This window comes from Ambystoma mexicanum, chromosome 10 (genome assembly GCF_040938575.1).
Source record: "Ambystoma mexicanum isolate Mex_15411 chromosome 10, UKY_AmexF1_1, whole genome shotgun sequence".
Lineage (NCBI taxonomy): Eukaryota > Metazoa > Chordata > Amphibia > Caudata > Ambystomatidae > Ambystoma > Ambystoma mexicanum.
Genome location: NC_090932.1, coordinates 298,114,323 through 298,129,701, shown reverse-complemented (window position 1 = coordinate 298,129,701; position 15,379 = coordinate 298,114,323). Strand labels below are relative to the sequence as shown.

At 43.0% G+C, this 15,379-nt stretch overlaps 1 protein-coding gene across 1 annotated transcript in view; it reads left to right on the top strand.

Moving 5' to 3' along the window:
* MYO7B (myosin VIIB) overlaps positions 1–15,379 on the top strand; it is a 1,466,289-nt gene that overhangs the window by 1,198,862 nt on the left and 252,048 nt on the right. The window contains exon 40 of the mRNA XM_069617875.1: positions 393–498. Coding sequence (XP_069473976.1) covers positions 393–498 — 106 coding nt within the window. The remainder of the gene's footprint in view (positions 1–392; positions 499–15,379) is intronic.

The window sequence follows — 15,379 nt, the reverse complement described above, 5'->3', positions numbered from 1 at the left end:
ACATACTGGAATTGACCAGGATCTGAAGATCTACTGACAACCAGCATGACATTTCTGTCATCTCTGTATAGAACTGTGCTTCATGATTTTTATGTGTGTTGTCAGAGTTGAAGAATCACATTACTATTTTCTTGGACTGAATAAATGACGTTTTCATAGTATTTCTCCCAATTAAAGCATGCTAACTGACAAGATTTGTTTTCTGTTTCTCACTCAAATTATGTTTCGTTAGAGTGCTTTATACATAGATATATAAGTAAACATTAGTTGAACCCAACGCTATTTAACAAGTCAAAGAATTACGACAAGTGAATGTTATTTATGTTAATTGACAGTTGTTGACCAGTGTAAATCTGGATGTTCACTGAGGCATTCTGTTTTGTTTTCCCCAGGAGAGGCCCTCGGAAGCAGCCCCCACATCACGTTGAGGTGGAGGCAGTTCAGCAAATGAATACCAAGATATTCCACAAAGTTTCCTTCCCAAATAATACTGATGAGGTAAGGTTTCCACTTTCTTACTGTATTCATTGTGTGAGAACATTCATCATTCTCCACTTCATGTTTTTTTCACCCATCCCCTCGTTCATCTCACACATTACCAAGTTCTTCTTGGCTGTCGCTAAGCCTGTCATTTTACCTTTGACTCTCTAAACCTCTCTCCTGGTTCCTTTCTCTTATTTCAAGAATCTGCTCACCTACCCCCATTTTCTTCTCTCCTTCTTCCATGTCTTCTCATAGTTTCCCAGCTTCTGTTCTCCTCATGGGTTCTTCCTATTTACCGATGCAAACAACTGTTGTCTAGGAGCACACTTTTAGGTGCACTGCCAACTCGATATTTGACTTGTTATTTGATATTCACCTGGTGTCTTACTGTCACAACCAAAGTGGTTGCCGGTTCTCTTTAAGTAGAGGAGTTTATCGTCATACTCCAGAGGGAAATACCGGGTGATATAGATAATTCAATGTATATAACTGGAGCTGTAATAAGTCTTCAGATATTGTATGTTGTTATGATAGACTATTCTCACCTTAGAAGGATAATGGTGGCCAGTCCCGCTGTAACCTCTAGGTGTTTTGATGTTGTTCCCAACTGATTCTTGGTTCAAGAAGTAAATATAGTGGAAAATGACTAAGTATTAGTATATGGCCTTAATGTTAACAGGCCTACCTACTGTTAATCTGTTTCAATGTTGTATTACCTATCCATGTATCTGCAACATAATCCTTGTAGGGTTGCAACTTTCCCCTCTATAGTTTCTATGGGCCCCCTTTTGTTTTGCTCTGTTTTTGAACCTGCTCTGACTTTTGAAGGGAAGTAAAGCCTTCAGCATCACTTCCTTTGCCTTTCGCTTATTGTTATGTGGAAACTGATCAGTCCTTCAGACTATCAGTACTGGGAAACTTTGCCCTAAAATGGCTGTGCCACAAGAGTTTTGCTTGCTCCTTGTGCAATATTGTTGTTTGGCCTTCTTCCTGCCTTGCCAAGTCAGGAAATCATGTATAAGGCCATGCAGTTGCCCAGGAAAGCTGCTGATTGTGTGGGCTAGTGATGCGTGTGTGTGTGTGTTGCCCATGAAGGGGTTGGCATTGTCTGGGCTCACTCCACATCTGTGGTTCCAGAGAATCTAGGTGTGGGACAAATGTGAAACCAGAGGTTGTCCCTGATTGGACCACTGCTGGCTGTTTGGTGCAGATCCTTACCATTGATGGCTTTGGACTTGCTTCCAGCTTGGATTTTGGGTAGGAAGAGAACTGCTGCAGCCATTTCTTCGGATCAGCGTTGGAGACAAATATCCCTTGTAAAAGAACAGCCGACTGATTATCTGAAGATGACTCCTATAGAGGCCTGGAATACCTTCCTGCGTCTGGCCAAGCAAAGCCCTGTTGGACGACCTGGTCTTAGAAGACCCTGAGCTGTGCTTCTGCCCTTGGACTAGTGGGACCAACTAGTCTCAACTCCTTCTCAAGGATGCAGCTGTATCATGGGCTACCTTGTCAGATGTGTCGCCATTCTGCAGTTGCACCTGGAACTTTGGTAGTCGCCAGCTTGTGCCACAAGTCACCTCTCCCCTGAATTTCAGCATCCCGGCATCAAGGGATCCTGTCCTGGAGCAGCTTTTGTGACAGCGAGTGGAAGGATACCTGTCATCGCCTCTGTGCGGAGACCATCTCTGGAACTTGCCTTCACCTGCCCTGTGAAGTTTCCTGAAGAGGTCTGCATTGGTGTTTCTTGCATTGCTTCATCAACAGAGGTTGCATCTTGCAGCTCCACACGACTGGAAGAATCCTTGAACCTCACCGGAACCAACAGCTGGAAATCCAACTTCCAGGGACCCCCAGACGATCTACAAAGTCATCTGGGAAAATCAGAGTCAGAGGGGTAATTAATCGCAGTGCATCTGTTCACCTTGTCCTTCATAAGATAACATTGGCAACAAGTTCCTTTTTGTCTCATAACTTCCATTCCACTACATTTTGGTAATTGAACCTGGGTAGAGCAGCCTAAAATATAAGAAGACATTAACTTAACTTAGTAAAATTGTTGAATAACTTCTTTGAAATATCACCAACACAAGTGAATAGCAACTTACCTGCACAGACTCCTTCAGGGGAGTAAAATTGTGGCTCCTGTGACTTTCTGGCACAAGGCCCCATTCTACTTAGGGTTTGGACTGCTTAAATTCGAAAATTTACTTTTGAATTGTTTCCATCAGCCTTTAATCTATTTACCTGTTTCTGAAATAAGTGACTTTTAGTGCATTTATGAACCTATGATAAATGTATATATTGTGGTGTGCGATAATATTACCTGTTAGTTTCATTTTTCAGTATATGCAGAAGGCCTGTTATAAATAACTGTATTTTTATACTTACCTGTCTAAATTGAATTATTTTGGACTATACTGTGTGGACTCATTGAGGGCCCTACCCCCACTCACAATCTCCTGACAATATGCCTTTACTGCTCTCCATTTCTTTCATTGATTGGGTTTTGGCTAACCTCTCGCAGTTCCCTTTTCACTAGAACTAGTGTGGCCTCCTAAAATCTGTCTACCAAGCCAGATTCTAGAAATTCATCTTAACATCTCTCTAAAACACAAGTGCAAAAACAAAGTCTTCACTGTTCAAGGAGGGTGTTGCCACCTTGGTTGTCTGATAGGTTGTGTTGACCTTCAACCATCAGCTTGAACCACAGGTTTTCCCCAGTCACAGACCCATAGCTCTCTACCATTGAGGAGTTTTTGGGGTTGTCCTGCTTGCTGCTTCCTAGGGGTCTTCCACTGAACGTTCCCCTTGCAGCATGCAAATGGCTTCCTTCAAAGCTGGGCCCAAGGTTGGTACATCCAGTGTGTTTAGGAGTGCCCTAGTGGCCTGCAGAAGAGAAATGGAAATGTACATTACTCTCACTTTCCACCCCCTAATTGTCTTTTTGTTTTTTATTCAGCCCTTCTCCAGCTTGTCTAACCCTAGACCGTCCTCCCTGCTCAATGATGCAGAGGCACTGTTTCATTCCTCTTATCGGCTCTACACTTTTCCCAGGGCCATTGTAGTCCTCTGGAACCAACCTGTCCTCAACAACTAAGGGAGTCTTCTCTTCTTCTCAACTCTGCCTTAGCTGGTATGGCTCCATCCCCTTTTCTAATGGGTCAGACTCTTCCTCTCTATTGATGTTAATCCTTTTCTACGTCCTGCCAGTAATGCTCTCTCTTCTGATGATAACACTCTGTATATATTCCTCTCTCAACTCCAAATCCACTACGCTCCATCAAACTACTCTATTCATAGACTTGACGCTCCCCCTTGTCCCCAAGACAAATGTCCACATGAGTACTTCCCTCCATCTCCCTCCTCAAGTTGACATCAATCTCATTCCTCTACAAACAAGTTGCTGTTTTCTTCTTCAAAAGGGTATCTCTCCCTCCCCTTCCTCTCCCTAATTTTTTTTTTTTTGCCTCTTTAACTTGATATTTATCTCCTTATTAACTTCTCCCTCCTTCTTCTTCTGGGGTTTAGCTCTCGCTAGCATGATATCCCTCATCCTCCTCTTCCCAGGTGGTACTTCCCTCTGTCCTTTCCGAGGTTGTATTCCTCTTCCTGTGCAATAACAATACATCTTCCTTCTAGCGCAATCAAATCTCTCTCCAGTAATATCTCCATCTCTCTCTAGCAAACCAGAAACGCCTTCCTGCAGCATTCTTTCTACTCTCTTCCTATAACCACAAATCTGCTACCAGCATCTCCTCCTCCTATCTGATGCAAACTACTCCCGCCTTAACACACACCAGTACATACTCCTTTCTGGTCTCTGCTGTTGTGCTCTTCTCGCTTGCAGTGACCAAGACAGGGTCTGCTGCTCTTCCCCTGCTTGCTCGTCTAAGGAATGGCACAGACTGGCTGAGCTTCGTGGATTTTGAAACAGTTTTTCCTGTCATTAGTAGTGCTTAGGACATTTGTAGTACCTGGGTTGTGTGGTCTGTCCCCTTATTGGGCCATGTGCATGAAGTCAGGTAAGTTGGAGGGGGACTGGCCCCACCTGACTTCATTAAGACCTGCTAACATTTCTGTTTCTGGAGCTGCCCTGGATATGTACGTATTTTCCTTCCCCTTTTCCTGAAACCCTTCTTTTATTATCAAGTTCTCTCTTGGTCTTCCTGTCAGCATCTGAATTTAAATTTAAAAAGTCCTCTTGTAAGCTTCAGGGAGGGTTTTGTGTAGATGGTACTCCTTCATGGGAAATGTTTTCATTTTAAATTGGTAACCCCCACAACGTTTACCAAAGTGGAAGAATGGAATGGGATTGTTTTTGCTTTTCTGTGCTTGCCTAAATCTGAATCAGTTTCATATTGTCTGACTGTGGTTTCATTTCCATTGGTCTACAGGTTTGTAACTCACATTGGCATCGTCTACTCCCAGGATCAATGCCAAGGAGAGAAATGTGTTTCTTGCTTGCTAGTGACTTTAAAATGTTGCAGGTTTGCTTGCTTCAAGGGGAAGGTTTCCTCTCAGTGCTGAGTGTTTGGGTCTGGGTGAAGTTCCCACCATACTACAGAGGCTTCTGTCTTTGGATCCCTCTGGATCTGGCATTCTGTGGCCCCAGGAGGAGCACAGGGCAGGCTTTGAATGCCCTCCTGTGATGGTCCCCTATCCAAGTGGAGGGCACCTCATCACACATGTTATTTTCACCTTTTCGCAGGTTGTGCTCTCATAGTTCTATATTCATTCCACTTTTCTCCAGGATCTCTATAGATCTGCAGATGTTCTCCTCACCTATGTATCTCATTTATTCCTTGGATTTCCCTTCATATACCAATGTTTTTATCACCTTCCCATTCCATGTTTTTTCTCAACTATTCCAATGTTCTTTCCACATTTCGACAAGTTCATCTCGCCCGTATGTAATTTCTTCAACCTACTTCCATTTCTTTCTCATCTTAAGCCAAGATCTTCTCATCCCTTCTCAGATTCATTATGCCTGCCCTAAGAACCTCTCACCTAATCAGAGTTTCTTGAACTGCCACTCATGCACTTCTCACCTGCCCCAGATCCTTTCCAGTACTCCTGCCAGAGTTCTTACTAACCTTATACATGCCCTGCTTTCCATCCCGAGGTACATTTTACCTAATGCCAGACTCCTCTCCCCAGATCCCTGGTGATACTCCTCTGCCGCAGGCCTTTCTTTTTCCTGGTCACTATATCATTCTCATTATTCCTTTTCCCTTGCTGTGCTCAAATATGCCCCATGTTTCTTTGATACCTATGGCAATTGTTCGCTCCGTCAGACCTTCTTTCTCTGCTTTGCTACTACATTCTCCCTTTATTCTATTTAAAATCCCAAGAGCTATGTGCCATTACAAATAGTTCAATGGTACAGCAGTTCTCATGACCCCTACCAAATAATTTCTTTGAACATTTGATACAGACTTTTCACTTCTCACTCTAACACTGCACTGGTTACCTGACCACCCTATGATCTCCGGCCCAGGTCCCTCCCCCGCCAGTCACAAACACCTGCACTGCCTTCCTGGCAACCCACGCACTAGAAGACTGTTGTCTGTATCCCTACAGTCCCACTACCAGCACTTGACACCTGATGTCTGCGCTTATCCTTGCACTTGCCACATGCTGGCTATACCTTTACTGATTGCTATTTATTTTTTTATCCCATGTACTGCACTTTCCCTCTTCCCCCATCCCATGCACTTGCGCAATCTGAATGACACCTAGCCTAGTAGGATCGCTGTCTGTCTCCACCCTGTTCCCCCTCCCTTGCCTCGTCATGCCTTGAAACACTTGTGTATAGGCGCGTTATAAATGCCATATCATATCATATAATAAATACCAGTAGCAAATATTTTGCAGCAAATTCTGACATGGTGCGATCGCGCAATGTGAACAGAGTTCATTCTACTAACTCTCTTCCACATTAGCTAGAATTTTGTATATCTTCTGTTGTATGTTCAGGCCTGCAGCTTGTTTCATATGAAAACCGTATATTTTCAATGTTTCATCCATATGTATCATAAAATTCAATTTTGCTGATAAAATGACTTGTATAAAACACATGCATATTATAACAAAGTTTAACAAAGGTTATTTAATTTGTACATGAATACAAAGTTGGTTGCAAGTTTCAGCAAGGTCAGCTAAATTTTTGGCCTTGCGTTATTTTAATTTTCATACGTTTTTCAATGCAAAAAGACATAACCCAAAGACACTTTACTATTTCCATTTTTGTAAACAATACAAATAGGTACAATCCAATCAACTGGACCGGACTTTGGTGAACAAACTACATGTTTTGCTTTTGTTAAATGAAATGTTACATTTTTCAAATACAATGTGTACATAGAACAGCGCACATTTTGGTGAACAGAAAACATATATCAGTGTATTGAGTAGACACTGAGTTTGTGAAGAAATCATCGACACTGTTGTGTTTCGGCCCAAGGTGAAGCTGCTTGATGTAGCTTGTGTGTGGTGGGCTTTCATCAGGACGTATGGCAGATGTTGTGGCTGTGTCCTGCGGTCTCTATCTATAATCAATGATAGGAGATGTGTGGGTTAAAACTGGTGTGATCTAAGAATCTACGTACATAATTTGGGGTACGCACAGTAAATGCTGTTATTTTTAAAAAAACAATACTGTAAAAATAAAATATTGTGTTTCTTACTATAGTCTATCCTTTGCTATGGTAAAATCGAAGGTGGCCCTTCTCTTAGGTAGATGGGGGAATCAGAGGTGATTCAATCACTAATGTTTGCATGAACCTGGTTGCCTGAAGAGACAAAGAACAGGAAAGAAAAAGCGTGGTCTGGCCTCTAGAGGTACAGAAAGTCAAGAAAAACAAAAGTGCTCTTACCTCTGTGGGCTAGAACTTTGGGTTAGTTGTAGTTCTAATAATGGGCAGACACCTTTTCTTGTACATTAGTGCATAGTAACCGTTTTGATGTTCAAGGTCACATCTGTAGAGCATAATGATTTTCTGGTTATTACAGGTGTGCTTACACTTTGCACAGTTGCTAGAAACCAATTGCATGTTGAGTCATTTTATGTGACAATTAATGCAATATGCTATTTGTTTGTGTTTGTGATTGAATTTCATTTTGTTCCGGAAGGGCTGTGGTACATGTGACCCAGAAAACATACTTTTATATGTGTTTGTTTGGGGAAATCTCACACCAGGTTTGACCACACTAATCCAGTAGCACAACAGTAATTCAGTGGCCAATCCAGTATGGTTATTGGTTTACTCATTCTTTCACTTCCTTCCTTGTCTTTTTGGTTCCCCACCTTCACCTTTGCATAACCAACTCTATGTCTTGCACTTCTGTCAGTCAGCTTGGCATTCCTAAATGATTCTTATGGTCACTGAGAGGATGGTTTAAAATGGTACCCAGCACTTACGTCTTCCAACTTCAATGGTAAGATTGAGCACATCTCAAGTCATCACATAACCCTGAACTGACTAATTCTAGTACCACTGTTAATCACAATTTGCTCACTTATTACCGACCAATCGCAGGTTTGGTATGGCCTTCCAAACTCCTGGAGAAAATAGTGATGATGTAACTCCATAATTTCTTGGAAGTTCATAGAATGCTCAATAGATACCAATATGGATTCAGGCCTAGTTACGCCATCGATTCTGTTCTTCTGGTTGTCTGGAATGAGATTCGTATGGCTGCGATATTAGCATACTTGTCATGCTCAATTGTTCGCAGCATTCGCACAGTCGACTTTGACATTCTTATTTGCAGGCAGTCCAAGGTAGCACTGGTACCCGATGAATCACTAAAGTGGTTCATCTCCTTTTTTTATCAACAAGTCCCAAAAGTTAAAATGGAAACACATTATTCTGACACTTTGCCAGTTCATTGCAGTGTTCCACAGGGGACCTCTGCCCTCCCATCCACCTGTTGTTTAATATTTATTACCAGCCACTTTTAAACTGAGTTTAATTTAAGCTATCACTCTTATGCTGAATGACACACAAATGTCAGGCTTAAGAATCCAAGGCTTAAGAATCCAGTGGGAGCAATTAATCGAGTGTTAGCCGGTGCGCAAAAAAGAAAAAAATGGAGGTTGGAAAATAAATTACAACTTAACCCCCCTAACATAGAGATTATGGTGATTGATCCCAAACAATGGTTGGTTGACTTTCAATCTTGTGTTCCCTATCCAGCCCCCTTCGATGTCCCAACCACTTTTTCTGCTAAAACACAGGTTGCATCTGGCAGGCAAATTCAAACTGTAACCTACATGTCAGTGAAGTTGAAAAATTAATGTATTACCAAATCTAACTCGTGAGACCTGTCCTGCCACTAATTGCAAAACTAGACCACTCGGCAGTTGTTGGGACTCTGGTAAATTCCAGATTTAATTACTGTCGTGCCCTTCTCATGGGGATCCTGACTGGCCAGATACACCGCCTCCAGGCTGCTCAGAATGATGCGATCAGGCTGATTTATGGCCTTACCAGAACTAGCTCAATCTAATCATTTCACAGAAACCTTCATTGGCTGCCAGTTCAGCAGAGGATTGTTTTCAAGATCCTCTGTCCTCTGCCTGATGTTTAAGTGTATTCATGGCATGGCCCCTAGTTACCTTACCTCTAAAATCTCTTCTTACAATTCAACTCGCCCTCTTCGCTCAGCAGATGAAAATCTATTGACCATATCCTCTTCTCGATGTGTGTCCCGCAGTGTCAGATGTTTCTCTGTTAGCAGCCCCCGAGCATGGAATTTGCTGCCAGCTGATCTCTGCAAAATAAACTCTCTGGGCCTCATTATAAGTTTGGCGGTAGCCTTGCCGGTAAACCGGCAGGCTGCCGCCAAACTTCCCAAAATTTCCGGCGCCCGTGAATGGGCATTTACTGGGTCATTACGGCCCTGCCAGAACCAGTAATTGCCCATTTGCGGGCGCCGGCAAAAGATGCTCCCCATTCGGCCCCATAGGGCTGAATGGGAATGGGGAGGTTGGATGCACCGGCACTGTTTATAACGATGCCGGTGCATCCGACAATCTGTGCTCGCGGGTGCCTTTCAACCCGCCAGGTCCGACAACTCGTAGTTTGTCGGTCCGGGAACTACGGTACCGGCAAGCTTACCGGTACCGTAGTTCCCAGACCGGCAAACTTATAATGAACATACACACATACCCCTTGGCCCCAGATACCCCATTGACACTAGTTGTGGTTTGGTAAGCAAGGCAAACGCTAGCGGTGCACTCCCAGATACTCCTGTGACCTGCCCCATCATTAGTTACATGTGCCCCTTTAATACACTACCAGTGTGCACTCAGATGCTCCTCTGAGTTATGCACGCATATACAATATTTGAGTTCTGTGGTCTACATTAGCATAAAAACCCTATTATGTACAGATTATTCTGAATGTGCACATACATCATATTGTACCACAAAGAAGATCACTTAGCTCAGAGTATGAGTTGAAGTAGTCCACACAATCTGTATGATCTGCTTGATGCGCCGTTTCCTGTATCTCCCGGTCTGGGAGTGAGTGCGATTGCTGTGGCTGACGTTCTGGCAATGTCTGAGAACACACACACAATTAGTTCAATGCGATCATTAATGCGAGCGCAGTCACACTTCTAGGATAGCACTAGTATTAGTGGCAGGGGTTAAGTCAGCAAGACCCCATGCGTTTGCTCCATTAGATTCCACATGCAGTTAGTCAACATGGTAAAAACATCAAAGCAGCTTTGCCGCGTTACTTAGCTTTGCATCAGCGGGCCTGAGCAGACCAGGCAGGGGTGTGGCCCCGCTATGAGCGCCTGCTGAGGGAGCCTCCAATGTGAGCATCCGTTCACAATGAAATCTCGTGCACAAACAGCTGTATTCTGGTGCGCCCGCATGCATGTAAGTGCAGATGTGTCTCTGGAGTTCCTTCACTCCACGTGCCTGATGCTCGGGTTGCTGGGGAGTGTAGTAGCACTCCCTTTGGCACATTTTTAGTTTTGGCTGAAAGCGCTACCTGTAAAGCCAAAACTATTGTCATTAAAATAAGAGCTTTAACATGAGAACTTAAAACAGAGGCTTTGAACGCAGGTTTTTTGTAATGCTTTGCAATGCAGGTTGGCATATTAGGATGGATACATGGTAGTTTGACTATGTGTCCCACCCATTTAACGCCCAACGCTAAGTGAAATCAATGGGCTTTTCCTCCCATTCCCACCCATCTCCGCTCGCGACACACCTCTTTTTGCACACTTTGGCTGAATTTCTACTGTGTGGTGGATTTGTCAGCCATTTTTCCTTCCAAAATGGCGCCCATCATCGTTTAATGTTATAATAACATTATTTGACTTGATTGATGCTTTTAAAAATATTTACAGCATGATTTAAGTTGTGTTACATATTTTACAGTGTTTTTTAATAACATTTAGCCAGGTATTGTAAGAGTTATGTTTTGGTTTAAAATGGCTTTGAAAATGTACATCTAGTGACTTTTGGGGGATTGGTCTAGTGTCTTTGGTGTAAGGAACACCTGATTGGCTTTGTAGTGAGTGATGTCAGTGGGTCTCCAGTCTGTGTTTCTTCATGCACGGCAGCCATATTCTTCAGCATGCACGTTAGGTAAGGATGCTGGGTCTGAATTCATGTTAGTAACGTTCCAACATTACTAAAACAAACTCAGAGCCGGTAGCAGCATTGGGAGTGCCAATGCTATTACCCGCTCTGGGTTTGTTTTAGCAACGTTAGACTACTAATAAAACTAAATCAGATCCGTCGGCGGCATTGGGTTATCCGATGCTGCTGCTGGCTCTGAATTTGTTTTATTAATGTGTTAACGTTACGAAAACAAACTCAGAGCGGGTGGTGGCATTGGGAGTCCCTGCTAATAAAACAAATTCAGAGCCATCAGCCGCCAACTCTGAATTTGTTTTATTAACGTTCTAAGATTACTAAAACAAACATGGTCCTGGGCGCATTTTGTTTCTTCTGAGGCAAATCTACAATCTGCTTGGCTGATCAAGCACTGCCCGTTCCCCGAATCACATCTCCCTGAGACACTGTAGCCAGTGCCGTAATGAACTTGAAAACATGTTTCATTTGTCATCAGAAAGACCACCAGTCACCTTGCAAATCTGTGACAATTAAAGCGAGCAACACAATAATTCACCTTTTGAAATATTTGTTTATAACCATAATGTCTAATAGCTTCATATGCTAAAAAGTAAAGTTTGCTTTGATGTCCTTAGTTGCATGTTCTTAAAACCATACATAACAACACGCTAGAGGTTTGTGATGAATCTCTAAGCCTAAGTGAGTTTATTACACAACTTCTTTTATTGTGTGAAAATAAAATGGGTAAATAGATATTTTGCATCTTATAGTTTTTCTCTCAGGATGTGGAAAATAAAGGTGCACTGATATTATTTTGGCTCAACATGCTGCTATAAAGATTTACATGTTGTCATGATGCGTTACTATGCAATTTGTGTATTTTGCAAGTAAACTCTATAGGACAGTATTATTGTAGGCCTTGACACCCAAAACGTAAATATTTGTTCCAGTAAAGCGTGGAAGAGGGTGGCTGTGCCTAAATTGCAGAGTGGGTTCAAATCCCTGCTTCACTGTTTAGCGTAAGTGTGTGTTCCTGGGCAAATAATGTAATCTCACCCCGATCTCAACTGCAAAAATTGGAGTGCTATACAAGATTACGTTTACACCCTTACAATAGGACAGTTTTAATAAGTGTAGGGGCACATTGGTGTACCCTGGTGCTCCTCTGCTAGTGGCTCCAATATTGTCATATTGAATTGCATTATTACTGCACTGGCCCTCCCCCAGTCTCGTATCACTGGATTCGACAGGCAGACACATAAGATACATAGTCTCACCAGCCAGTCAGTGCACCAGAGATTCTAGTATAGCGGACTAACTGTGGTTACTTGCAAACTGTTTTTATTGGAAGAAGGTGTGGTTTTGCAATCTAATGCAAGCTTTGTATGGAATTTTAAGGCATTGTGACGTGCATCAGGAGGGACGGTGCTGACAGGCAGGCGCAGGTCAGAAGCTCCCGAGTCTTGAGTGATGGTCTTCTTCAATGGGTTTGGGGATATGTGATGAAATGCAGAGAACAGGAGGCCTGATCCCTTCAACTGCTTTGTGGAAACCCTGGTTACGTAAAGCATGTCATTGTTAGCACCTGCATTCATATCCATATATTTTCTAGGCAATTGAAATCGTGATGTGGGGTTAGTACTTGCATGCCAGGAGAGTGATTGGAAGGGTAAGGAAGACAGGAGACAGCTCATTCTGACAGCAGTCCTTGAGTGAGTTTTTTAAGACTTAAAGGCGAAAGTTAACTGCTTGTAATATTGAAGCTGTACTAAAATAGTCTCATTGCAAGAAGCCAAAGAGCCTTTGTACCCCATTTGAGTGGCTGATGTTCCAGCAATGTTATTCTCACATTCAAAAACTTAAGCTGTTTGAATAAGCATCTATGGTTCATGGTTACAAACATGTTAATGTTAGAGTGAGTGTTGTGAACCGTGATGTGATCACCAAGGCATGCGTCTGTTATGAATTTAGAGATTCACACATACAATTCTTTTATCACAGACTTGTTTATCAAATATAGAGATCTCTGATCACCGTTATTCCTGAAATGCTTTGTGATTTGATGCAAAGCATACAGGAACCCTCATTGGTGCTATTGGCCCCCTTTCCCACTCGCATAGAGGTATTGTGAAAGAGTGCAATAAGAGTGTACCAGACTGTCCATCTTGGAATGATAACTTTATATCAGAAAATAATTCATATGGTTAGTCTAGTATTGCCCCTTTCGAAATACAAGTGAGGTTGTATGAACAGAACACCTACAGCACAGGGCCAGTGGTCAGTGGGCCCTCAGGCCCTGAGACCCCGGCAGGCTGGTCACACTGCAGTGTGCCAGTACGACAGTTTGAAACTGCATTCAGGAAAGGCCTTCCCTAAGAGCAGGTGGCAGAAAAACCATTTACTTGGGCAGCAACAGCTGTGTTTTCACATTAGATTTCTTACTTGAATTACAATGTAATGAAACCAGCTTCAGTTATATAGCAATTATTTATTGATATTTAGGGGTTTTGTTGCACAACACAGAGGTTTAGTTTGAGAGTGATGGAGGCTGAGGGGGGCGCATTGTAGTGTTTCGGCCCGGACACCAAGTTGGCTATAAACTGCCCTGCATGGAGGTGTGCTACTTCCGTGATGATGTGGTTAGATGGAAGGCAACAAATACAACAAGTATTGGTACAGTTTGGGCTTTTGAGAAGCCATTGGAAAGGCACTTGCAAGGAACTGCTGTAGTGGTATTAACTGGCCATTGATGGTAGTTGCAAAATGGTGCATGCACATGGGCATCTAATAGCGGTGCCTGGCAAAAGCCTAAGAATTGTACACAAGCCAAAACTGTTGGCTTTGCCAATGCGTGTTCTGTGTTGGTTGTGGGTTAGCCACAGTTTGCAGACATGGCACCTACAGGAGGGGCAAATGTGACACCTGCCATAAACTTGTCTGCTGTCATACTTGTCATTTATTTTATTCACTTTTTATGCGCACCAGACCCCTGGGTAGCAGGGCGCAGCAATAAGAAAATGCAAGGCTTACATGGTTACAACATATGATAAAATGCAATGTACAATAAACATCTCTAGATCATAGAAAAATACAAAATATACAGAATGTACAATATTCAAGGCATGGTATATCGGAATTGCAGATATATACAGTTTAGATTGCCAGATATGCCGCAAAGGATTATAACGGGAAGTGGGCGACACAGGTGGGCAACACAAGTCAGCTAAGGGTCAGTGGAGGTGAGGAGTTGAATAAAAAATGTTCTGCAGCGAAGGTAAGGCAGATCCACTCTCAGGTCTTGTGGAGGTAAGTTCCAGGTTTTAGCAGCCTTTTCCACCAATCGTGGTGAGTCTGAAGTTAGGTATTATCAAGCAGTTAGAATTGACAGGTGATACCCTCACTGATTATGCCACCCACTTAAACCCCCTTGCCTCCTAGAATTCCTGATAGTCGGGTACTGCTTCAGCCTCAAAATTGATGTCTGAAATGCAGCCCACCTCACCTGTTCAGGCCAGTAAAGGTGTCCGGCTCTACTGTGGCTGCCTCAGTTAGGGATCACCTGTCCACTTTGAGTCTTGGTACCAATGCGCCAGTGTCAATGCCAGTCAGCGCTTAGGTGCTTTCAAATGGTAGGGCACAAGGTATTGAAAGCAATATCCCGGAAGTAGGGCTCAATATTTTGGGACCATGCTTTCCATGTATGATGACGAGGTTGACCTTTTACCCTGTAGGTTGGACCCCCTCTCAGTTCCAGAGCAACCAACCTTATCTGATTTCATGGCTGATGATGCAGCTATCTTAAACCTGACAGCTGATTTACAAGACACTAGTGGCATAGACACTTCGCCAGATTTAGAGATGTAGCACTTGTCCCTTTATGGGCACCTTAATGCACTTTACTGCTAGACAATTAAAAAAGTAGTGGAGATCTTGGGCCTCTGGGAACTGTCAAAATCACTGGCTAGTATTAGGTAGTGGCAAGTTCAATGCAGCAATTGCAGACCTGATGATGTCGCTGTGGAAAGCTCCTTGCTCCACTACCTCTACTGACAAAGAACTCACAGAAAAATACAAACTGGCACTGCAAGATCATGTATTCTTTTTGAGTTACCCTACTCCAGAGAGTTTGGTGGTGCAGGCAGAAACAGCTAACGTGTAGTCATTGCTAATCTTCCCAACACTGCCTCCCAACAGAGGCAGAAAAAAGTGGATGCTCTGAGGAAAAAGATTTTTCCCTGGGGTTCATGACCGTGAAGGTTACCAATGCCACCTGTACACATATGCATATATTGT